The 24,664-nt window shown below is 54.3% G+C and overlaps 2 protein-coding genes across 2 annotated transcripts in view; both read left to right on the top strand.

Moving 5' to 3' along the window:
- Rheb (Ras homolog, mTORC1 binding) overlaps positions 1-8,163 on the top strand; it is a 48,931-nt gene extending 40,768 nt beyond the window's left edge. The window contains exons 4-8 of the mRNA XM_069997113.1: positions 214-296; positions 3,651-3,707; positions 3,811-3,858; positions 5,147-5,228; positions 7,667-8,163. Of these exons, the coding sequence (XP_069853214.1) occupies positions 214-296; positions 3,651-3,707; positions 3,811-3,858; positions 5,147-5,228; positions 7,667-7,759 (363 nt within the window). The 3' untranslated portion in view covers positions 7,760-8,163. The remainder of the gene's footprint in view (positions 1-213; positions 297-3,650; positions 3,708-3,810; positions 3,859-5,146; positions 5,229-7,666) is intronic.
- Positions 8,164-14,148: 5,985 nt separating this feature from the next.
- On the top strand, positions 14,149-23,623 carry Crygn (crystallin gamma N). The gene is made up of 5 exons (XM_069997389.1): positions 14,149-14,321; positions 14,405-14,498; positions 19,315-19,563; positions 22,500-22,645; positions 23,465-23,623. Exons 1-5 carry the CDS (start codon positions 14,149-14,151, stop codon positions 23,598-23,600), a joined length of 798 nt encoding a protein of 265 aa, XP_069853490.1. The 3' UTR covers positions 23,601-23,623.
- The last annotated feature ends 1,041 nt before the right edge of the window (positions 23,624-24,664 follow it).

Genomic DNA, 24,664 nt, shown 5'->3' with positions numbered 1-24,664 from the left:
CCTCCTTCCATCCTCTCCGCCCAGGAGCCAGTGATGCTGTCGCTTCTACCCTAGCGTCCTGGGACCTCCAGTCATTTCTTAGTCTTGGCTGGAGCCACTGTTACTTCCAAGCCATTCTGAACCCCTCAGAGCTCACAAGTTCCGGGATAACATTATATATACTCTGCTTAGATTGAGATTTTACTCAAATATAATTTTTTTCTTCTTCCACAGGATGAATATTCTATTTTTCCTCAGACATACTCCATAGATATTAATGGCTATATTCTTGTGTATTCTGTTACATCAATCAAAAGGTAAGGCTCTAGACCGTTGCTTTGGGTTTCCTTGCTCTGAATAAATAGCACGAATCCTATTTAAAGGATTCAGCCACATAGTCATGGTCACGGTTACACGTGGTCAGAATCACACGTGGTAGTACTAGCAATAGAATCTGATTTTTTACTTATCTATACTTTCTTTGGTCAGTGGGGCTTGAACTCGGGGTCTGGGTGCTGTCCCTGAGCTTTTCTACTCAAGGCTAGTGCTCTCCCACTTGAGCCACAGCACCACTTCTGGTTTTCTGGTGGTTAATTGGAGATCAGAGTCTCACAGACTTTCTTGCCTGGGCTGGCTTTGATCCGCAGTCCTCAGATTTCAGCCTCCTGCATTGCTAGGATTACAGGTGTGAGCCACCAGTGCCCAGCTCATCATCATCTTTGAATATGCATTTCCTTAGTGATAAGAACACTACTTCTTCTTCTTCTTTTTTTTTTTTTAAATGTCATGGGGCCTGAACTCTGGGCCTGGGTACTGTCCCTCAGCTCTTCAGCTCAAGGCAACTGCTCTACCACTTGAGCCACAGCGCCACTTCTGGCTTTTTCTGCTTATGTGGTCTGAGGAATCAAACCCAGGACCTTATGCATGCAAAGCAAGCACTCTACCACTGAGCCATCTTCTCAGCCCGAGAACATTACTTTTTATATCAACTGCATCCAGAATGTGTCAGCTGTGATTTCCACCTTGGTGTTTTAGAGTGAAATGTGTAAGAACTATTCAGCAATCTGTGGGACTTTGTTGCGCTGTTTTTTTCTGAAGTGCTGGGGACTGAACTCAGAGCCTCCCTTAAAGCTTCATCCCAGCCCTCCCTTTGGTCTGTTTCATACTGTATTAAGAAGCAGTGTTTTTCTTTCCTGTGATTCCTGGGGCTTGAACTCTGGGCCTAGGCGCTGCTCCTGAGCATCTTTTGCTCAAGGTTAATGTTCTAGCGCCCAAGCCACAGTGCCACTTCTGGCTTTTTCTGTGATTTAATTGGAGATAAGATTCTCAAGCTGGCTCCAAACTGCGATCCTCAGATCTCAGCCTCCTGTGTAGTTAGGATTACAGGCGTGAGCCGCCAGTGCTGGGCTAAAAGCAGTATTGTTACAGTGTTCCACTTGTAGCTTTCAGAGAATCAAAAACTATGCTATTTGAAAGGTCTAGAGCAGAAATGAACATGTATGAGGTAGTCTGGAGCTGCTGTGTGCACTCAGGTCAGACTGTTGTGCCCTGGCACACAGAAGTGTCCCTGCACGGAAGTGTCCCTGGCTCGAAGCAAATGTGCAGCGCTGATTCCTTTCTAGTGGGTAGTCATTGCTTTTTTAAGGTTATTTATCAAAGTCCTACTAAGCTAATACTATGCTGAGTTGTAATCAGCAATTCGGAACTGTTGCTTTTCACTGTTGAACCTGTTCTCAGTGGAAAGCACGTCGTTTAAGTGGGGTCATCCGAGAGGCTCTCTGCCTGATGAGAGCCCACGGAGCTCCTCTGTTGGGAAGGGACAGGAATCTGGGCTGTGGTGGCGTGGGCGTGCGTCCCTGCCCCAGGCTTGCTCCGCATACTTGAGTCCATTTCTAGCTGGCTCTTTGCCGTGTGAGCATATTTGTTTTTTGGTTTTTGAACTCAGGCCCTGGGTACTGTCCCTGAGCTCTTTTGCTCACTATGAGCGCACTACCACTTTGAGCCACAGCACCACTTCCAAATTTCTGGTGGTGAATTGGAGCTAAGAGTCTCTTAGACTTTCCTGCCCGGTCTGGCTTTGACCCATGATCCTCCAATCTCAGCCTCCTGGGCTAGGATCACAGGTGTGAGCCACTAGCACCAGGCTTGTTTTGTTGCTTTTCTTGATATTGGCCATTCTGACTGGGGTAAAGGGGAATCTCAGTGTTTTTTTGATTTGCATTTCCTTGATGGCCAGGGATGTTGAACATGTCTTCATGTGTCTACTGCCCATTTTACTTCTTTTGAGAAATTTCTTGAAGTCATTAGCCCATTACTTAATTGGGTTTTTGTTCCTTTGGAGGTTTATTGTTTGGAAGTTTTAATTTTTTGAGCTCTAATCTAAGTGTATTTTGGATGTTGGTCACTTGTCCTGATATATAGCTTGTAAAAATCTTTTCCATTCTGTTTTTTGTTTTGTTTTTTTGTTTTTGGGTCCGGTCGTGGGGCCTGAACTCTGGACCTGGGCGCTGTCCCTCAGCTCTTCAGCTCAAGGCTAGCGTTCTACCACTTGAGCCACAGTGCCACTTCCGGCTTTTTTCTTTTTGCTTATATAGTGCTGAGAAATTGAACCCAGGGCCTCATGCATGCAAGGCAAGCACTCTACCACTGAGCCACCTTCCCAGCCCAAATCTTTCCCATTCTGTAGGCTTTCTGTATAGCATATTAGTGATGTCCTTTGCTATGCACAAACTTAGGTTTGATGCAATCCTATTTATTCATCTTTCCTTTTTGATGGTTGTGAGGCTTGAACTCTGTGCCTGGGCACTGTCCCTTGAGCTCTTCAGCTCAAAGCTAGTGCTCTACCACTTGAACCACAGCGCCACTTCCAGCTTTTTCTGTTTATGTGGTGCTGGGGAATTGAACCCAGGACCTCATGCATGCAAGGCAAGCATGCATTCTACCACTGAGCCACCTTCCCAGGCCTTATCCATCTTTCTTTGAAAGCCCAACAAAATAAGTGCTGTGAAGTGGATACTTGTAAGAGGGTAGGGTAAGGCCAAGGGGAGGGGGGAAGAAGGGAGAAAATGCAGGCAAGAATTTATTGCATATACCACAGACCTGAGAACTAGAAGGGAAGGAGGGAGTGGGTTGGAGGGGGGTGAAGGTGTTGGTGGTAACACAGATCAAGATGCATTGTACACATGCATTGCTTTGTTAAACAAAACAAAAGCCTGTTCCTGTAATCCTAGCTATTCGTGATGCTGAGATCTGAGGATCATGGTTTATAGCCAGCCAGGGCTGGAAAGTCCATGTCATGACTCTTATCTCCAATTAGCTACCAGAAAACCAGAAGTAGAACTGTGGCTCAAAGTAGTAGAGCACTATCATTGGATAGAAAAGCTCAGGGGATAGCATTGAGGTCCTGAGAGCTCAAGTCCCGTATACCCCCCCCCAAAAAAAAATCACTACATAACCTAAAATATATAGTGAATTAAGGGAAGCGTGGGGTAGGCAGGGAGGGCTGGGAAGAAGGTTGAAAGAAGGGAGGTTCATGCAGATGCGCTGTATTTGTGAAACTGCTTTGGAGAATTGCAACTCCTTTGTACAACTATTTAAAGATAATACTTTTTAAAATGAAAATGAGAGAATTTTTATAAGTAGATAGTAATTGCACACTTTCTGTCTTGCAGTTTTGAAGTGATTAAAGTCATCCATGGCAAGTTGTTGGATATGGTGGGTAAAGTGCAGTAAGTAGAGTTCTTTCCTTCTTGATTGAACTCATTATAGTTAGTGGCTGCTCATCAAGAGGACCTGGTGCTGATGGTTCTGTTTCTGTTTCCTTTTCAACAGAATTCCTATTATGTTGGTTGGGAATAAGAAAGACCTGCACATGGAAAGGTATGTTTCCTTTTCAGTCGTTCGTGTGTGTGTGTGTGTGTGTGTGTGTGTGTCTGTGTGTCTGTGTGTCTGTGTGTCTGTGTGTCTGTGTGTGTCTGTGTGTGACTCACTGTTTGTGCGTGCACGTCCTGACCCTGGGTGTTGGACTCTCAAGGCTTGTGTGTTGTCCCTGAGCTTATTTACTTGAGGCTTGTTTTCTACCACTTGAACCACAGCTCTTTCCAGCTCTGTTGGTTAATTGGAGGTAAGAGTCTCATGGACTTTGCTACCTGGTCTAGCTTAAAATTGGGATCCTTAGATCTTAGCCTCCTGAGTAGTAGCTAGAATTGTAGGCGTCGCCACCAGCCCTGGGCTTAAGTCATTTATGTATGAAATGAAGCCTGAGGAGATTCAGTCACCTTAACATCAGTTTTCGTTATTGCCGAGCAGTCTGTGTGAAGCTGAAGGGTTTACCCATTCAGAACCGTGGCCCTGGGCTGGGAAGGTGGCTCAGTGGTAGAGCGCTTGCCTTGCATGCATGAGGCCCTGGGTTCGATTCTTCAGCACCACATAAGCAAAAAAGAAAAAAAGCAGAAGTGGCGCTGTGGCTCAAGCGGTACAGTGCTAGCCTTGAGCTGAAGAGCTGAGGGACAGCGCCCAGGCCCAGAGTTCAGGCCCCACAACCGGACCAAAAAATAAAAATAAAGAGAAACGTGGGGAGCCATGGCTCCGGAGGTAGAATGACAGCCAGTGAGCAAACAAGTCAGATCGAGAATTCAAAGCCTGGAAGGAAAAAAAGTAAAAGAGAAATGTGGTCATGGGGCACAACAGAGGTGAAAGTACAGTGCGCGTTGGATGCCACATCGTGTTCTCTTGTGGCAAAGGAGAAGGCATTCCTTGTTCTTGCCGTGGTTTCTCAAACGGGCTGGGATCGCAGGGTGAGCCTGACGCAGGGACACCACCCCAGCAGCAGCTCGCGCCACACGCCAGCTGTGGCCCTTCAGAATTTCCTCTGCCCTCGGGTGCTCGCAGCCCCGCTGGGAAGCAGGTGGGTGTCCAATAGTGGATAGCTCGTGTTCTCTGAATTGCATGGACTTGCTGGATCATGGGTGGTCCAACAAGGCCTTGTGTTTTCTGTTCCCCACCAGGCTTGACTTAAGCCCCTGTGTTGTTCCTTGTAACACCGTCACGCCGTGTCATGTGTCACGCGGTATAGAAGACTGATCAAGAGTTGAGCCAGTTCCATTAATTATAGATGTTGTATGTCATTTTAAAAACCCACAGAATGACAGTGCTCTCTTTCTTTTAGGGTGATCAGCTATGAAGAAGGGAAGGCTTTGGCAGAGTCTTGGAATGCAGCTTTTTTGGAATCATCTGCTAAAGAAAATCAGGTTCGGTGCCTGTAAAGTTCATTTTTCTCCAGTTCTCCCCAGCCATAGACCTGTGTTCTTCCTGTTTAGCGTTGCTAGCTCATTTTAGACTTGATCCATTTCTGACACCAAACTTTGGAGTGCTTTAGAAAGCACTATGCAAACTATTGTTTTTATTTTTTAATCATAGGTTAGTACAGAAATAAGTCACGACACAGAAAAGCTATTTCTGTAACCCTTTCCCCTCTTTTTATGTAGAAGGAAATGAGTCACGTGCCTCTGTTACTCCTTCTTCTTTTTTTTTTTTGTCCAAGACTCAGCCTCAAACTCAGTATCTGACACACCAGCTGTTTCCCAGTCCGGCCAACAGATAGCCCATTAAAAGCACGTCTAGGCACATGTGGCTTCTGTTCTGGAAAGAACATCGCTGCCTTTTCCTTCTGCCTCTACGGCCTTAGTTCAGACCAGAGCCGTTTTCTTACCACACACTTCCTTTGCCCCCGGAACTGGAGGGATTGGATGAGCCGAGGACCGATCCCCGCAGTCCTCTCCCCGCCCACTGGCGCCGCCGCCACTGTGGAGCGGCGCAACACAGGCGCACACCTCTGCTGCTGCTCCTCGGCCGCACTGCGCCCTGAGCTTTTCCTGGCTTGAAGTGCCCTCTCCCGCTGTCTCCTTGTTCATGCTTCCTAATGTCTAGGCTGTTTTCAGCATGTGACCTTGTTTAATGAATAGGTCTTCATTTCTCTGCAGAAACTCCAGCTGGTGAGGGTGGCTGGCGGGCGCCGGGCCAGTGTCCCCCCCCCCCCCCCCCCCGCCTCCTTCCCGGGATGACACCCCGCCCCCCATCACCTTGTCACCGCTCAGCTGGATAGTGTGTCCTTTGTTCCCTAACCCTGAGTTCCTCCCCAGGTCCCAGTCTCCCTTGCCTCGCTGTCCTCTGGTGGTGGGGCCGGTGCTGTCTGACTTGTGTCCTGAGTTGACATGTGTTGGGCGTCGCGTGTGCGCTGCCTCATGCGCGCCAGCTGGCCAGGGCTTCCCGGGCGGCGCGTGACAGCGCAGAGGGCTCGGACGACGAGAGCCGCGGCCAGCAAATTGCCGGTGCTGCGCCTAAACGGAATTGAATCAGACGCTTATTAGGTGCCAGATGGATGCACTTTGTTTTTAGATGTGAGAAAGTAAAAGTCAAGAGAGGGTAAATAGCTTCTCTAAGGTTATGCTTTGTTCCAGATGTAAATCTAACCCAAATCTTACCCTTTCTGGTGTGCACGGTGTGTACTGGTAATCAGTGACCCCAAGGCCGCACCTTACAGGGCGGGCTGGGCCCCGGCTTGGCTTGAGACGCGTTAGGAGCACAGACAGCTCATTCATGCCAGCGTGGCGGGATGGCAGGCGAGGATGTGGCTGGTGTTCAGGGGAGGGGAAGCCAGGTTATCAGCGTATGGACAGAGGGGGCGGGGCCAGCGCAGGGCCTGCCTTCCTCCGGGCAAATTCCTGGGCTCACCCAGAAACTACATTTGGGCTTCTAGGCAACGCAAAGCATCCACAGGATTCCTGCTCGTGGGTGGAAAGCGAGTCTGCGTGTGCCCCCCGCGTCGTGGCCACACTGGTCAAGGCTCTGTGCTGCTAGACATTGCCAAGAAGGGAGATAGATAAAGGACCCTGACCACAGGGCGGGCTGGGCCACGTGGCCAGGAGGAAAGAGAGGGGGGCCCCTGTGGGAAATGTCTTGGGGTGAACAAGTGGGGTGCGAGTGGGCTTGAGCATTATTGGGCTCAGGAGACGGCTAGCAAGTGAACTGTGGTCTTCCTAGGCCCTGCCCATAGGCCCTTGATGCCAGTGCTGCACCGTCCGCTGTGGAGGGCGAAGAGGCAGGAAAAGCTCAGAGTAGAGAGGGACCCCAGAAATCCAGCATAGAGAGAGGGACCCCAGAAATCCAGAGTAGGGGAGGCAGCCGGCACAAGTGGGGAATGGACCCACCCCGTCTGGCCTCCACCTGCAGAGTGGGGCAGTGCTGTCTTGCGCATGCCCTGCAAGTCAGGAAGTAGTCCTTAAAACGAAGTCCATGGAAGTGGAGACGCTCGCGCCTGTGTCCTAGCTGCTCGGGAGGCTGAGATGGAGGATCGCGGTTCAGAGTCAGCCCTGGCAGAAAAGTCCCCATGTGATTGTTTATCTCTAATTAACCACTCCAACACTGGAAGTGGTGCTGTGGCTCAAGTGGTAGAGTGCTAGCCTTGACCCAAAGCGGCTTAGGAACATCATTCAGGCCCCAAGTTCAAGCCCCACCACCAACAAAGAGTGCAGATGTAGCTCAAGTGGTAAAAGCACTTGAATGAAAAGCCTGGAGAAAAAAAGCTAACCAATAATTGCACAAAGCCCTGATGAGTTCAAGCCTCGTTATTGTCACACACACAAAAAATGGGGGTGACCTAACTGCCTTGGCTTCTTCCTCCCTGTAGACTGCTGTTGACGTTTTTAAGAGGATAATTTTGGAGGCAGAAAAAATGGATGGGGCGGCGTCACAAGGAAAATCCTCGTGCTCGGTGATGTGAAGGCCTCGCGAGAGCAGGCCCGGGGTCTGCGCCACCGGAAGACGCGAGCTGCGCCAGCCTTGAGACAAACTGCTGCTTTTCTCTTCTGTTCACCTGAAAGATAGCGTTTGGGTCAGAACTCCTCCCCTTCCAGATTATGTTCAACTCTGACTCTGTCCAAATGAGCTCACTTCCATTTTCAAATTTTAAGCAATCATATTTTCAATTTATATATTGTATTTCTTAATATTATGACCAAGAATTTTATCGGCATTAATTTTTTCAGCGTAGTTTGTTGTTTAAAATAATGTAATCATCAAAATGATACATATTGTTACACTACTATTAACTAGGCTTCAGTGTATCAGTGTTTATTTCATTGTGTTAAATGTATACTTGTAAATAAAAATAGCTGCAAACCTTAATCCTTCCTGATGCTTGGTGTGACTTTTTTTTTTTTTGGTCAGTGTGGGGCTTGAACTCTGGGCCTGGGCGCTGTCCCTGAGCGCTTCAGCTCAAGGCCAGTGCTCTACCACTTGAGCCACAGTTCTGCTTTCAGTTTTCTGGTAGTTCATTGGAAATAAGAGTCTCGTGAGAACTTTTCTGCCTGGGCTGGTTTTGAGCCACGATCCTCAGATCTCAGCCTCCTAAGTAGCTAGGACGACAGGCGTGAGCCATGTGCCCCAGCCCAAGTTCAGCCTTGCTGCCTCCGCTGCCATGTCTGCCCTGTGAGGGCCTCCATCACTGAGAACCTCCATCCCTGAGGACTCCCACCACTGGTCTCCAGCCACCCGCTACCGTTCCTGACCAGGAGGTTCCTGACACTGGCTTCCATGTGTCAGCTCTGCCTGACACACCCCTTCCGGGATGTGGCAGCTTCAGGCCTCCGTGTCATCTCCCACAGTTGGGGGGGCAGGTGGGCGTCCCAGCGGGTGGGTCACCGTCAGGGCCTTGCGGTGGGAGTGTGTGTGCCCTGGACCGTGATGGCTGAGCAGCCTCTGTCTCAGGCACCCCCACCCCCAGTCATTGCATAGTTATTTCTACTGCTATAGTCATTTTGTGAATGACATTTTTGTATACTGCTTTGTAAAGTTATCCTTTATATTTACTGTATTTTGTGCTGGTTGGTCCTAGGGCTAAATTCAGGGTGTGTGTGTACGCGTGTGTACTGGTCCTGGGACTTGAACTTGGAACCTGGACGCTGCCCACTTGAGCCAGAGCTCCACTTCTGGCTTTTTTTTTTTTTTTTTTGGTAGTTTAGTGGAGATAAGAGTCTCAGACTTTTCTGCCGAAGCTCGCTTTGAACCATAATCCTCAGATCTCAGCCTCCTAATCAGCTATGATTATAGCCAAGAGCCACGGGGGGGGGGGGGGGGGGCGGGGGGGAGTCCTTTGCTTTGTCTGTGTTTCCCGTGTGCTTTTTGGTGCTGCGTGTGGATTCCGTTTCCGCTGTGTCCCTCTGCTGAGCTCCGGGGTTGCCCGGGGCTTCCTGCGGGCCCCGGCTGCCAGAAATGAGTTCTTGGGTTTTATCTGGAAACGTCACCGCTCCCTCTGGGAAGAGAACAGGTCTGCCGTTGGTGCCATCGGGGGACGGGGTGTGGCTTCCTCGCTCTGCTGACGACCACACCCTCATGTGGTTGCACATGTTCAAGTAAAAGTCAGCTGGAGTTTGAACTGCTGGGGTTCAAGTGGGTGGCGGCCAGCTGTGGGGCCCCACCGGGAGGCGGCACTGGGACGCTGCGTGCAGCTGCGTTTAGAGGCCTGCCGCGCACACAGCATGGCCTGCGCAGTGGATGATGTGAAGGACTTGGCTCGGCCTGGAGGCCCAGAGCACCACCCTGAAGGCGGCCAGCCTGCCAGGCCCGGGGTACACTCGGCCGCCCCTTGAGGCTACCTGGCAGAACGTGCCTTCTGAAGCATTCCTTAGAAAATTCCAGACGCTGGGCTGGGAAGGTAGCTCCATGGTAGAGCGCTTGCCTTGCATGCATGAGGTCCTGGGTTCAATTCCTCAGCACCACATAAGCAGAAAATGCCGGAAGTGGCGCTGTGGTTCAAGTGGTAGAGCGGTAGCCTTGAGCTGAAGAGCTGAGGGACAGCGCCCAGGCCCAGAATTCAGGCCCCACAACCAACAAAAAAGCAAAGAGAAAATTCCAGAAGCACATTACTTCTTTGCTGAGACAGCTTGCCTTGGACACTTTCTGCAGCCCGAAGGCCTGGAAGCCTGCTGCGCCCCTGCAGGGGGTGGCGGACACCCTCCTGCACCATTGTTGGCACCCCACCACGTGACCACGGCTCCAGGGCCCCACAAAACCACAGCTGGGCGGCGTGCGACGGAGACCACATCCCACGGAGACCACATCCCACTGCCCGCCCCGGCTTGCTGCCCGGGCCCTGGGTCTTCCACCTTTCTCCCTCGAACCAACCGGTGTCTGATGTGTGTCGTGGCCACGCACCTGCATGCTTGGAGGTCGGTCCTGATGTCGGAGGGGCCCCCGACCCCCAAAGCATCCAGACTGTATTCCTTCCAACTTCCCACATCCAAACGGACAGTACGAAGACACAGATGACCTTGGTGGGCAAGCACGATTCCTGACGTGAGCAATCCTTCCACCACTCCCAGCCGGGACGGGAGGAAACCGGCCTGCCCTGGTGGCCAGGGGTGATGGTGGTCCCTCATCATCTCAGCCGGCCACGCTCCACCTGCACCCGCTCGGACCAGCCTGCTGCAGCACAGGAACATAGCACCACCAGATCACCGCTGGAGGAACCTGTTCCTCGCTGACAGGAGACGCCCGAGCTAGGAAACAGTCTTGAGCCATGAGCAGTGAGTGCACAGACACCTGTAATGCCTGCACGTGGAGCCGAAGGAGGAGGCTAGAGAGTTCAAGGCCAGCCTGAGCCGCAGAGTGAGACCCTGTCTCCAAACCAGCAGACTGAGTCCAGGCTGGCCCTGAATTTGGCTTCTGTGATCCTCCCACCTTGTCTACCGTAGCTGGGCTGTAGGTACACACCACCGTGCCCAGCTTTATAAAGGGTGTGTGGAGCCGGTCCTGGGCTTTGAGCTCAGGGCACTGTGCCAGGTGAACAATGCTCTGCCCCTTGACCCATACCATTCCTCACGGCAGTCTGGCATCGTGGCCCAGGATCAGCCTTGGCCCTCTGTCATACCCAGACCCTCCTGTACGGTTGGAATTACAGACAGGAGCCACCATTCCTGGCCTGTTTGAGATGGGGTCTTGCTAAATTTTTGCCTAGACTGGCTTCCCAAATAGCTAGGATTACAGGCCACTACACCCAGCTTCCTGGTTTTTTTGTTTGTTTGTTTTTTTTTTTGGTCAACTGGGGGGCTTGAACCCTGGGCCTGGGCATGGTCCCTGTGCTCTTCAGCTCAAGGCGAGCGCTCTACCACTTGAGCCACAGTGCCACTGCTGGTTTTCTGGTGGTTTATTGGAGATAAGAGTCTGATGGGGAATTTCCTGCCCCAGCTGGCTTTGAACTGAGATCCTCAGATCTCAGCCTCCTCTGTAGCTAGGATTACAGGCGTGAGCCACCATTGCCTGGTTGATACATTTTTTTTGGGGGGGGGGGGTCCAGTCATGGGGCCTGAACTCTGGGCCTGGGCGCTGTCCCTCAGCTCTAGGTTAGCGCTCTACCATTTGAGCCACAGCGCCACTTCCAGCTTTTTTCTTTTTGCTTATGTGGTGCTAAGGAATCAAACCCAGGGCCTCAGGCATGCAAGGCAAGCGCTCTACCACTGAGCCACCTTCCCAGCCCCTGGTTGATATTTTTTAAGGTATGTAGTTGCACAAGAAATAGCACAGATTCTGTACATATTGATTGGTGAGGCCACAATATTACCTATTTCCTGTTCCTGCCCAAGAAAGGCCCAGGCAACACTATAGCTCTTGGTATATTTCTTACAAGAACAAAACCTGTATGGCTGCCCGTCCAGCAGGGGGAGACTGTGTCACTGGTGTCCTGGCAGTGTGCTTTGCCCTTCTTTCCTTCCCTTTTCCTCGGACACTCGCGCTTGTACTGCGGTCCCTGCTTGATGCAAGGGTTGTGTCTGTGCTTTGCTCCCTGGGACCTAAAAGATTTCCTCCATGAAGTTCTGAAGTCTCACCACAGTGTATTCAGACCGGAAGTGTCATCGGGTTTGGTACCTGGCCCGCCTTCTAAATCAAGACTCAAGATCGCTTCCAGTCCTTGAGAGTTCTCAGCTGCGAGAACTGTCCTCACATCAGGTTTGTACATTTTTTTTTAACTCTAGTTTTGTCTCTGTGTGTGTGTGTTAGTTGTTTTGTTTCATTTTTGTCTGTCATGGGGCTTGAACTCGGCCTGAGCACTGTCCCTCAGCTCTTCAGCTCGAGGCGAGCGCTCTACCACTTGAGCCACAGCACCACTTCCCATTTTCTGGTGGTTCACTGGAAATAAGAGTCTCTCAGACTTTCCTGCCCAGGCTGGCTTTGAACTGCGATCCTCAGATCTCAGCCTCCTGAGTAGCTAGGATTATAGGCGTGAGCCACCATGCCCGGCTTTTGTGGGTTGGTTTGTTTGGTTGGTTGGTCTTTTTCTTTTTTGGTCATGGGACGCTGCGCTTGCTAGGAAGCGCTTTGCCCCTGAGCTACGTCCCAGCCCGTATGTGCTGTTTTTATTTTTTTATTTATGTTTTTAACTTATTTTTTTTTTGGTGCCAGTATTGGGAACTCAGGGCCTCTCACCCTCACTTGGCTTTTTTGTTCAAGGCTGGTGCTCTGCTGCTGGAGCCACATCTATATTTCCAGCTCTTTCTGGTGGTTAATTGGAGAATCTCACGGACTTTCTGCCCAGGCTGGTTTAGAACCACAATGCCCAGATTAGCTAGGATCGCAGGTGTGAACTATAAATTCATAATTCAGATGCTAGTATTGCCTGTGGACAAACCAGTCAGTGTCTCGTGTGTATGAATGGGGAGGATTGCCCTGCATGCCCCACAAAGTGCTGAGAGAAGTAATGAGAAAATGCACGTTAGTGCTTGGCAATAAGAACTGCTGCGGCTGCCGCCCAGGTTTCTCCCTGGGTGCCATCATCATGGCTGCCGCCAGGGGTCAGCCTTCACACCTTTCCGCCGTCACTGAGGCTTGGCGAGAACAGAGGTGCCCGAGAGGAGCCCAGGCCCAGGCCCTCTCCTGGGAGCAAGGCTGAGCCCAGGACAGTGGGCCGCTAGGGCCAGGCTCATGGTCCCAGGCAGCTGGGCGGGGCTGGGGCAGACCACTGGCCCCCAGGCCATGGTGGTGGAGACGGGTCCAGACCCAGGGGCGCCTCCCGCCGACCCTTCTGCGGGACCTCAGCCCCTCCACAGCACGCTCCAGGCTGGGGCTGCATGCCGGGACCCCAGGCCGAGCCCTGGTGTCCCCTCCCACCACCCCATTCTTCCCCGTCTCTGCATGCAGCCTCTGTTGCTCTCCACGGACTCAATATTTGACCCCAGACCTGAGAGGGTGGGATGGAAACGCGCTTCTCCCTCCCTGCCCACCTCCCTCCCTTCCTGCTCTCCCCCCCCTCCTGATGCCTCCTTCCCCTCCCCTCTTCTCCTCCCCTCAGTGGTCAGAGAAGGTGGGTGGTGGGGACCAGACCCCTGAGCCCTGGGAGTCCCTTCAGGAGATGGCACTGTTCCCCAGCACCGACAGGGAGGGGTCTGGGCACAAGATCACAAGAGAACTTGCTGCCCGGGTCCTGTGACCTTGGGAAGCCCGGAGGGTTCTAGAAGATGAAAGGGTCTGCCTTGGGTTTAAATGTCCGTTCAGATAGAGAGGAACACCGGGTGCCCCGCTGTTTCTCCAGGGCAGGTGGACTGGTGGTGGCCTTCCTGTCTCGCTGACATAATTCATAGTTTGGAGAAGAAGAAAAGGGGAAAGGGAAGAGGAAGGGAAGGGAAGATTCTCTGAGATGAGTTGGAGTCAGGTCTGGGGTCTGGCGTGGCCAGGAATAACACAACAGGAACACACACACACTCACGTATGCGCACGCGCGCGCGCACACACACACACACACACACACACACACACACACACACGAAGGAACTAAGAAATCAGCCTCCCTCAGCCTTGTACTGAAACATGGATACTGGGTCGAAGTTTCACCATCTTGTCCTCATGACCATCTTGGCGTCTTGACAGATGATGGGGAATTTTCACCCAGTTCCAAGAACTCTAGAAGTGACACAGGTCACTCTGGGCACTCTAGAGGTGATACAGGTCACTCTGGGCACTCTAGAGGTGATACAGGTCACTCTGGGCACTCTAGAAGTGACACTGGTCACTCTGGGCACTCTAGAGGTGATACAGGTCACTCTGGGAACGGGAGGGGTGATAGGTCGTTCTGAGAGCGCTGGAGGTGGCACAGGTCATTCTGTGAACCTCGGCCGTGTCATGGGTCATTTAGCTCCAGGAAAGTCTTGCTCCAGAGAACACTTGTCCTTGGTGGTTCCCCCTCGGAGCTTGCTTTGCTTCTGGAGGACGCACTTTGCTGGTCTCTGCCTGGGTGTGGTTTTTGCCTTTGTAAACGTCGTGCCAGCTACATTCGGTCTGCAGGTATTCAGGACGTGAGTCTACGTGGTAGACACAGGAACTCATCAGCGAGATGCAGAGAAGCCACATTTTGAGGGTGGACTCGCGTCTTTATCAGGAAGCCAGTGACAGCCGGCGACGCATGTCCCAAAGACCCGCGGCCCCCAGTGCAGCCATCACAAAGCTTCTACAGGAAGGCCGCGTCCAGGCAGGTACCACACGGTATCGGGACTAGCAAAGCGCGTGCTACTGGAGCTAGCTATGTAGGGGGACAATCGAGGACAGCCAAGGGCAAGTATTCTCTGGAGCAAACCTTTTCTGGAGCTAAACAGCTCATGACACAGCCGGACGCCGGTGGTTCATGCCTGTAATCCTGAGATCTGAGGATCATGGTTCAAAGCCAGCCCAGACAGGAAAGTCCCTGAGACTCTTCTCCAAGGAACCACCAGAAAACCGGACATGGTACTATGGCTCAAGTGATAGAGTGCTAGCCTTCAGCGAAAGAAGTTCAGGGACAGCGCCCAGGCCCAGAGTTCAAGCCCCAGGACTAGCAAATAAAAAAAGATGGCTGAGTAGGAGGAGGCGTATAATCTTACAAGTTCCTCGACAGGGGCCCTCAGAAAGGATGGGGCTCAGAGACGCAGTTGTTAGAGGAAGAGCCTCGGATGGCTGCGCTCAGTGGGAGACAGCAGCTGAAGTGTGTGTTGGGGCCGGACTCCTGCTCGAAGCTTCCGGTGCTTCTAGATAAGAGCCAGCAGCTTTCTCGTGGGAATTCCTCCTGCCTTTAAGAAATGGAATTCCAAGCGGTTCTCTGGCTCTCTGGCCCCTGCTGGTTTTTAGGCTTTAACTCAAAATAGTCAGTGCTCTGAGTGGTGTACTTGGCACAGGCCATGTTCTCAGCACATTTATAAACCCCGCACAGTGCGCAGAGTGAACCTGAGCGGACATGACGTAGACATAGTTACCCCTGCACAGCACAGGCTGGCTTTGAAACTCCATCCTCACATGTCAGCCGTGTGTGTGTGTGTGTGTGTGTGTGTGTGTGTGTGTTGCTTAAACTCTACTACTTGGGCCACAGTTCTATTTTCAGCCTTTTTGGTGCTTAGTTGAAGGTAAGAGTTTCACAGACTTTCCTGCCTGGGCTGGCATTGGAACAGGGAGCCTCAATCTCAGCCTCCTGAGCAGCAAGGATTACAGATGTGAGCCGCCTCTACCCAGCACTTTGAGAATTTGTCTTTCGAAGGAATGTAAATCTTTCTCTTGACACAATAAGGCTTTTGCTGGTCTCATCATTCTGGATGAATTCCTCAAGGATGGGGCGTGTCTTACAAGGGTCAACAGCAGGCGGGCCCCGGTGGCTCAGGCCTGTCATCCACGCTGCTCAGGAGGCTGAGATCCGAGGATCAAGGTTCAGAGCCAGTCCGTACTGTAAAGTCCATGAGACTCTTTTCTCTGATAAACTGCTCCAAAAAATGCCAGAAGTGGTGCTGGGCTCAAGTTGTAGAGTGCTAGCCTTAAGCAAAGAAGCACAGGAACAGCACCACCTAGGCTCTGAGTTCAAGGCCCAAGAGCAGCAAACACATAGAAAAAGATAAACATCCAGGACAGAAAGCGCCCCCCTCCCCCCCTTCCGCCCTCACGCCCAGGCTACATTTTAGGATGGTGCTTATTCAATACCAAGCTGCTTTCGTTCCCTTCTGCTCTCTGAGCTGGCAGAAGACTGTTTTAAGTTGCAGCCCCCTGCAGGGCCATAATCCAGAAAAGCATGTTGGAACGTGCAGTTTGGAGTGTGGAGAGGAGGGGCAGGCCCCGGGGTCCCTGAGGAAGGCAGCCGGGCGGTGGGGGTGACGTGTGGCTTCCAGCCTCTGCCCGGTCTGCCTTGGATGACCTCCTGGAGCCAGCTCAAGGTCATCCATCGGCCCAGCCGCCGCCGGCTGGTCCTTTTCCCCGCAGGAGGTCTGTGGGGGAAACGGCGAGGGAAGCCCATTCTACTTCCCCCTGCAGGCCCCTCTCAGTCCTCCAGGACCCCTGAGCCCAGGGTGGCCGCCATCATCCCCAGCCACCATTTCAACCCAGTGTTCATCTACTCCACTCCTGCCATGAACAACCTGTGAGGTACCACAATTCAGCCCGTCATCAACCCCCTGGGAGATTCTCCCCCCGTGGTGGCGGTGGTGGTGGTGGTGATGGTGCTGATGGTAGTGGTGATGGTGCTGATGGTGGTGGTTATGGTGGTGATGGTGGTGGTGATGGTGATGGTGGTAGTGATGGTGATGATGGTGGTGGTGATAGGGGTAGTGATGGTGGTGGTGGTGGTGGTGATGGTGATGGTGGTGGTGATGGCGATGATGATGACAATGGTAGTGGCAATGGTGGTGCTGGCGATGGTGGTGATGGCGATGATGGTGATGGTGATGGTGGTGATGATGGCGATTGTGGTGGTGGTGATGGTGGTAGTGATGGTGATGGCGATGGTGATGGTGATGGTGTTGATGGTAGTGATGGTGATGGTGGTGGTGTTGGTGGTGGTGGTGGTGATGGAGGTGGTGGTGGTGATGGAGGTAGTGGTGATGTGGTGGTGGTGGTGATGGTGGTGGTTATGATCATGGTGATGGTGGTAGTGGTGGTGGTGATGCTGATGGGTGATGTGGTGATGGTAGTGATGGTGATGGTGATGGCGATGGTGGTGGTGATGGTTGTAGTGGTGGTGGTGATGGTGATGGTGATGGTGGTGGTGGTGGTGGTGGTGGTGGTAGTGATGGTGTTAGTTATGATCATGGTGATGGCGGTAGTGGTGGTGGTGGTAATGCTGATGGTGGTGATGGTGGTGGTGGTGGTGGTGATGGTGATGGTGGTGGTAGAGATGGTGATGATGGTGCCAGGGCCGCTAGGCTCTGTAAAGGGCCCTTGGCATCCAGGGTGGTGTATCCTGTGCACCACATAGAGTCTCAGGGGTACAGAAGATGCAGGTCCCTCTTCAGAGCAGGATCTCCGAGGGGAGAGAGCATGGGGAGGCGGGTGGGGACGGCATGGGGAGGCGGGTGGTGGGGATGTCAGGGAAGAACGATGGCTGGGTGGAGGCAGTGTGGGCAGAGGCCTGCGCAGGGGTGGCTGAGGAGCGGGCTGTGGACAGGACCCGCGCTGGCTCAGCCAGTCGGTGTCGTTCTCTCTGTCCCGAGAGGCAAGGCAGGCACTGGATGGAAAGAGGGGTGCAGGAGGAGCCAGGCCTCCAGCGAAAGAGGGAGGGGAGCTGCAGGGAGGTGCAGGGGAGAAGACGCTCCCCTCCCCCCAGGGGACCCTGAATCAGCACGCTGGACGGGCAGGCTGGACCTCAGGGGGCGCGGCCCGTGGCTGGGGGGGTGCAGGGGTCCCGGCCGGGGCTTAGCACGGCCGACAGCACTAAAGCGCGGCTGCCAGGCCAAGCAAATCTTTTGTGTGTGGCGGCGCTGAGCCAGCAGGCGCCCCAGGGTATAATAACCGGGTCCCTGGGCGGCCAGAGACTCGCCATGGCGCAGCGCTCGGGGAAGGTGAGTGCGGCGGCCGCCCGCGGCCTCTCTTGTCCGGGGAATGGAGAGGGGCAGAGCTGCCTTGCGCACTTTTTGGGTAGCATGGCCCCGAAAAGCTGGCTTGTCTTTTGAGCTAAGTGGGCAGTCTCCATTGACTGAGGCCTCAGTGTGCGCGCCTTTTGCATCACCTTTCTCTTACTTTGCGTGTGTGCGTGCATGCGTGTGTGCATACATGCGTGTGTGTGTGTGTGTGTGGTCTTGGAGTTGTAACTCAGGGCCTGGGCACTGTCCCTGAGCTTTTGTACTCAAGGCCAGCACTCTAACACTTGAGCCACAGCTCCATTTTGGGCTTTTCGTGTGTGTGTGTGTGTGTGTGTGTGTGTGTGTGTGTGTGTGTGTGTGTGTGTGTGTGTGATTCCTTGAAAATAAGAGTCTCATGGACTTTCTTCCCCAAGCTGGCTTTGAACCTGGATCCTCAGATCCCAGCCTCCTGGGTAGCTAGGATGACAGGTGTGAGCCACCAGTGTCTGGCTGAGTGCAATGTACCCCTTCCGTTGTTCTCCCCCAACTAACCCCCCTGTCAATCTTCCTAACCCTCACCCTAATACCCCCACCTACTGGGTCAGGAGCAGGAAGGGCTCTAGCTCAGGGCAGGGGAGCCCTGCAGCGCCCCTTCTCGGCCGAGGTGTCCCTGGGAGCTTTTCTTCCCCATGGTCTCTTCAGGGACCCTCCTGTCCTTTTCTTGGCTAAATGCTGAGATCTAAGGGATCTCCAAACCCTGGGTGCTCAGGTCTCAGGCAGGAAGAGTAGCCACGTATCCTCTCTTCTCCTCTCCCTTCGCAGTCCTCTGGTCTGATGAGGCCTGTGCTGTCTGATGGCTCAGTCATCAGTGGTGAAGCTTCACGGATCTGTCTGCACGGGCAAGGCTGCTCGTCAGTAACTAACAGGGCCAGGCCCACAGCAGCAGGTGGCGGGAAAGTGCCAAAGGCTAAAGGTGCCCTGCCTTCCGAGCGTTTGCTCACCGGTGTGGCTTTGGCCAAAAGCAAAGGGCCATCCTGTGGGCTGGTACAATCCCAGATCTGGCACTGGCCTGTCACCAAGAGGAATGGCCTTCTTAGAAACAAAGACCCGAGGTGACACACATGCTAGCCCCTGGGACCTGGCTCTGGTCTTCCAGGTAGAGCTTCCACGCTGGGAACTGGAAATTTTGGAAAAATAAATGTGGGGTTGGGGGCGATGCGTTGTAGATGAAGTTTATTCCTCTGCCAGCATTTCCTCTCGGCTCTTTATGTCTTACCAATGAGCCAGGGTTGGTGTGCGGGAATGCAGAGCAAGTCCCTGCGAGAGTGAGTGCGGTGTGGGCCCCTGGGGCGGGGCGGGCGGGGTGGGCGGGGCAGCGGCGCCGGCGGCAGGCCTTGGTCCTCTGCCCAATCAGCAGAGGGCGAGGAGCGAGGCCAGGTTTGGGGCTCGGGAGTTTGGGTTCCGCGGCCTCTGTCTGAGTCACTGCACGTGGCCTGCCTAGATCACGCTCTACGAGGGCAAGCACTTCACCGGCAGGAAGCTGGAGGTTTTTGGGGACTGTGACAACTTCCAGGACCGAGGCTTTATGAACAGAGTGAACTCTATCCGCGTGGAGAGCGGAGCGTGGGTCTGCTTCGACCACCCTGACTTCCGGGGCCAGCAGTTCATCCTGGAGCACGGCGACTACCCCGACTTCTACCGCTGGAACGGTCACAACGACCACATGGGCTCCTGCCGGCCCGTAGGCATGGTGAGTGGCCACAGGCTGGGACGGACAGTCGGGCCCTCCTGACCCCAGCATCTCCACACCCAGAGAGTCCTGCCCAGACCTAACCCCTGGCACGAGCGCACCATGTGGGAACCAAGTTGGGGAGCCCCTATGAGTTTCCAGGGAGCCAATTTATATCTAAACATGTAGCCGGGCACCGGTGGTTCCCGCCTGTCATCCTAGCTACTCAGGAGGCTGAGAGCTGAGGATCACAGTTCAAAGCCAGCCTGGGCAGGAAAGTCCATGAGACTCTTTTTTTTTTTGGGGGGGTGGGGAGGTCCGGTCGTGGGACCTGAACTCTGGGCCTGGGCGCTGTCCCTCAGCTCTTCAGCTCAAGGCTAGCGCTCTACCACTTGAGCCACAGCGCCACTTCCAGCTTTTTTTCTTTTTGCTTATGTGGTGCTGAGGAATCGAACCCAGGGCCTCAGGCATGCAAGGCAAGCGCTCTACCACTGAGCCACCTTCCCAGCTCCCCCATAAGACTCTTATCTCCAATGAACCACTCAGGAAACCGGAAGTGGTGTTGTGGCTCAAGTGATAGAGTGCTAGCCTGAAGCAAAAGAAGCCCAGGGACAGCACCCAGGCCCTGAGTTCAAGCCCCAGAACTGGTAGACACACACACACACACACACACACACACACACACACACACACACACACACACACACACACACACTAATCTAAGTTTGGATTTTCAACTGGATGGAGGAGCATCAGCAAAAGGAAGGCTGGTGTGAACATGGCGTGGAGTGGGGCCAGTGGCCCCTCCCTTGGGAGGGAGCAGGAGGAATCCAAGGCCACGCAGCAGGACGTGCGGGCCAGGCCCTCAGACACACACAGGTGGCCGCCGGCCCCGGCATGGCCTGCCGCTCACCCCAGCTTTCCTGTGTGCTAGTGGTTTGGGTGAGGAATGGCCTCTTCCACAAACTGAGAGAGCCTGTCTGCCTGTCCGCCTGTCTGCCGGTCCTCTGTGGCCTGTGGTCTGGGGCTCTGGGAGACATCAGGAGAGTCGGGTCAGGCACCACTCTGCGCGGGGCCCCTCTCTTGTCCGTGTACCTTGCAGAATCAACCGGCCTATTTTAAGAACGCCTGCCTAGTATGAATGCCAGGCCGTGGACCTTGAGGAAATGAATGAACACGGCTGGCCTGGCTCTCGGATAATGCTATTTGTATGGCTATCTAGAGTGGGCAGCTTGTGAATGCTGTTCCCATAGGAACCGTCCCTGGTGCCAACTGGGGTGGGGACGTGGGCCACGCAGGGGCTGGCATCGGGTGCAGCCTCCTGTGTCTGGAAGGAGTCGTCTGCGTCCGGAGGGACTTCAGCCAACCCGATCCGTTATTTGTTTTAGATCAATGCTTTCGGGTTTTGAGAAAAGGCTCTATTGCCTTTTCTAAAGCTTTGTTATCTGAAGGCCTGCCTGTGGTTTGCCTTCTTCGCCCTGGGTGAAATTGTCAAGGCCAGAGAGTGTGTTAGTCTGGCCGGGGCTGGAGCCCAGGCTCAGCACCTGACTCGAAGCCCTGCTCCAGAGCCTCTCAGCCACCTGGCCCGCCTGGTCCCGTGTGGATTCCTTGGTTATAGGAAAGTGGAAATCAGAGAAGTGCGTCCATTCAGTGGCTCTGAAGATTTTCTTTTTCTTTGTGGCGTTGAGGTTTAAGCTTAGTGTGGAACTTGCTCGGCTAGTTCCCTATCTCTAAGCCACACCTCTAGCCTTGCTTTTGATATTGTTCAAATGGGTGTCTTGTTTTTTGGTCTGGATCAGCCTGAACCTTGATCCTCCTATTTATGCTTCCTGCATCACTAGGGTGATAGGTATTTGCTACCTCCCCCAGTATGTGTGTGTGTGTGTGTGTGTGTGTGTGTGTGTGTGTGTGTGTGTGTGTCTGTGTCTGTGTCTGTGTCTGTGTGCTGGTACTTAGGGCCTTTCTCTCTTTTTTGCTCAGCTTTTTCCCACTCAAGCATGGTGCCTTACCCCTTAAGCCACACCCACCATCCCAGCTTTTTGCTGGCTAACTGGAGATTAGAGTCTTTTGGATTTGTCTGCCTGAGCTGGTTTCAAACTGCGATCCTCAAATCTTAGCCTCCTAAGTAGCTAGGATTATAGCTATGAGCCACTAGAGCCCAGGTTAGCACTCTACCACCTTGAGCCACAGCTCTACTTCTGGTTTTCTGGTGGCTAATTAGTTTTTGGGTTTTTTTTGGGTCCGGTCGTGGGGCCTGAACTCTGGGCCTGGGCTCTTCAGCTCAAGGCTAGCGCTCTACCACTTGAGCCACAGCGCCACTTCCAGCTTTTTTTCTTTTTGCTTAAGTGGTGCTGGGGAATCGAACCCAAGGCCTCAGGCATGCAAGGCAAGCGCTCTACCACTGAGCCACCTTCCCAGCCCAATCTGGTGGCTAATTGGGAATAAGAGTCTCATGGCCTTTCATGCTGAAGCTGGCTTTGAACAGTGATCTTGAGATCTCAGTCTCCCGAGTAGCTAGGATTACAGGCATGAGCCACAGAGCCCAGCTCACATCCAGCTTTTATTGGTTGAGATCGGGTCTGCAGAACTTTTTGACCGGGTTGCTCTATATCTGATCTCAGCCTCTAGAGTAGCTAGAATTCCAGAAAAAAGCTACCATTCCCAGCAGCTTTATAGAGTAATAAAACCAGCTGGGAAGGTGGCCTAGTGGTAGAGTGCTAGCTCTGAGCAAAAGCAGCTCAGGGACGGTGCCCAGGCCCTGAGTTCAAGCCCCAAGACTGTAAAAAAAAAACCCTTTCTGTCCCATCATGTCTCATGTGAAAGAACAGCCCCTCCGCTCAGCCCGGAGACCCTCGGCACCCAGAACCCTGGTACACAGGATTGATAGGGAAGGGGGAGAGGGAGGGGCACGCCACACATTCCCTTCTTTCCTTCCTCTACTCGGCTGTGTCTTGGAGCACGGGGAGCACTTCCGCCTAGAAATCTTCGAGGGCTGCAACTTCACGGGGCAGTGTCTGGAATTCGTGGAAGACTGTCCCTTCCTGCAGAGCCACGGCTGGCCCAAGAGCTGCGTCAACGCTGTCAAGGTGTACGGAGATGGCGCGTGAGTGCTGGGCGGGGCCGCTGCCCAGGGCGGGGAGGGGCGGGCACCGTGCCCAAGCCTCACAGACCCCGCCCCCCGCCCGCTGCCTCCTCTGCTCCCAGACAAGGAGCCCGGCAAGGCTTCAGAGAGAGACACGGGGTCCCCAAGACTCCCTGTAGCCGCTCCTCTGTCCTGACGCGGGGGGGGGGGGGGGGGGGGTGCGCACTCTGCATTGGGTAGCGATGGCTGGGGGGGGGGGGGGCTGGGGAGGAAGAGGCCGCAGCCGCAGGAGCAGGGCCGGGCTGGGCTGTGTTGCTGGTGCTCACTCTCCTAGCCCGAGCTTCCTCTACACAGGGCCTTGAGCTAAAAGACTCAGAAATTGGGGTCAGTGTCCCAGAGGAAGAAAAAGCCTTCAATAGCCCTGGGCGCTGGGGCTGAAAAGCAGGAACTGTTTGAACCAAGTGAAGGCCAGAGCCCTCCCTTGGTCTGGGCCACAGGCAGCCCGAGAGATCAGAGCCGTGTGCAGCCCTTGGGAGGGCTTCCTGCCTGCCTGCCTGCCTGCCTGCCTGCCTGCCTGCCTGCCTGCCTGCCTGCCTTGTTCGTTCCCTCCCTCCCTCCCTCCCTCCCTTCCTGCCTTCCTGCTTTTGTCAGTCATAGGGTTTGGACTTAGGGCCTGGTGCTGTCCCTGAGCTCTTTTAGCTCAAGGCTAGTGCTCTACCACTTTGAGCCCTAGTGTCACTTCCAGTTTTTGAGTGGTTCCACACAGCTGTCCAGCGGGGCAGGGACGGGCAGGAGTCCCCAGGCCACCCTGGCGCCCCTGACCACCCTTCTGGCCCCCAGGTGGGTGCTGTACGAGGAGCCCAACTACCGCGGGCGCCTGTACGTGGTGGAGAGGGGCGACTTCCGCAGCTGCTCCGAGTGGGAGGCGCCGAGCGCCCGCGTGCAGTCTCTGCGCAGGGTGGTCAACTTCTTCTAGCGACCCCGGCAATAAAGGTCCTGAATGCCCACTGTGCCCGCCCAGTGCCTCCTGGGCCCCCCGGGGGGGAAGGCGCCCCTGGCCCTGGAGGGAGAACTGGGAGGCCCCGATGGATCCTGGGGTTCTTGCAGGACAAGGGGGGTCACACACCTCATGTCACCCCTGAGTGGCCTTGCCCAGGGGCAGGAGGTGATGGACCCAGGGCCAGGGAGGGCCAGGTGCCGCCAGGATGCCCCCCAGGTGCCCTCTCCTCCTGGGGGACCCCTGGTCAGTCAGTGGGGGGTGGGAGGTTGCAGGCCAGGTCGGGGGCTGTGCCCGTGGGGCCCAGTGCCCAGATCCCGCCGCCAGCCTCTCCTGACTCAGCATTGCCGCTGCCAGCGTCTGCACCCGGCCTCTCGGGGTTTGTCCACCCTGGCCCATGCGTGCACCTCCGAGGGGAGAGTCCCCAGCCGCCCGGGTTCCACACCGGGACATCCTGCCGGGAGGGAGGCGCAGGGCTGGCGGGAGCCATGGAGAGGGAGGGGGACAGCCAGTCCCAGTGCCGCCCCGGCTCAGCCTGTTGGCCCTGCCGCACAAGCCTCTGCCCGCCCCAGCACCCCGCCTGCCCAGCTCAGCCGCAGCCAGCGCTCACGGAGGGAGAGCTGGGTGACAAAGATCTCCCCTGGGAGTGCTGGAGGCCCCCAGGGTGTCCCGGGGCGGCCCAGGCGGAGCCTCGATGTGGCGCCAGGCCTCTGGGAAGGGCAGGGCAGCCTTCTGCCACCTGGTAGCTGGGCTCACAGACACACAGAGGGCTCGTGGAGTCCCGCACCTGCCCTTCCCGCCTGGCAACCACAGAGAAGCCGCTGACCGGAAGTGAGCTGCGGACATCCCAGCCGGACACCCTCCAACATAGACACCGACATATGCGCATGCGAGCATGCACAGGCGTGCGCGCACACACACACAAACACACGCACACACACACACTATAGAAAAACTAAAAAAAGCCTGATGCCAGTGACTTACACTAATAATCCTAGTACTCAGGAGGCTGACAGCTGAGGATCTCGGTTCAAAGCCAGTCT

The sequence above is a fragment of the Dipodomys merriami genome, unplaced genomic scaffold (assembly GCF_024711535.1).
Source record: "Dipodomys merriami isolate MVZ:Mamm:240054 unplaced genomic scaffold, mDipMer1.0.p SCAF_5, whole genome shotgun sequence".
NCBI lineage: Eukaryota > Metazoa > Chordata > Mammalia > Rodentia > Heteromyidae > Dipodomys > Dipodomys merriami.
The sequence above is the reverse complement of the archived record's forward strand: the minus strand, read 5'-3'. Positions and strand labels throughout refer to the sequence as shown.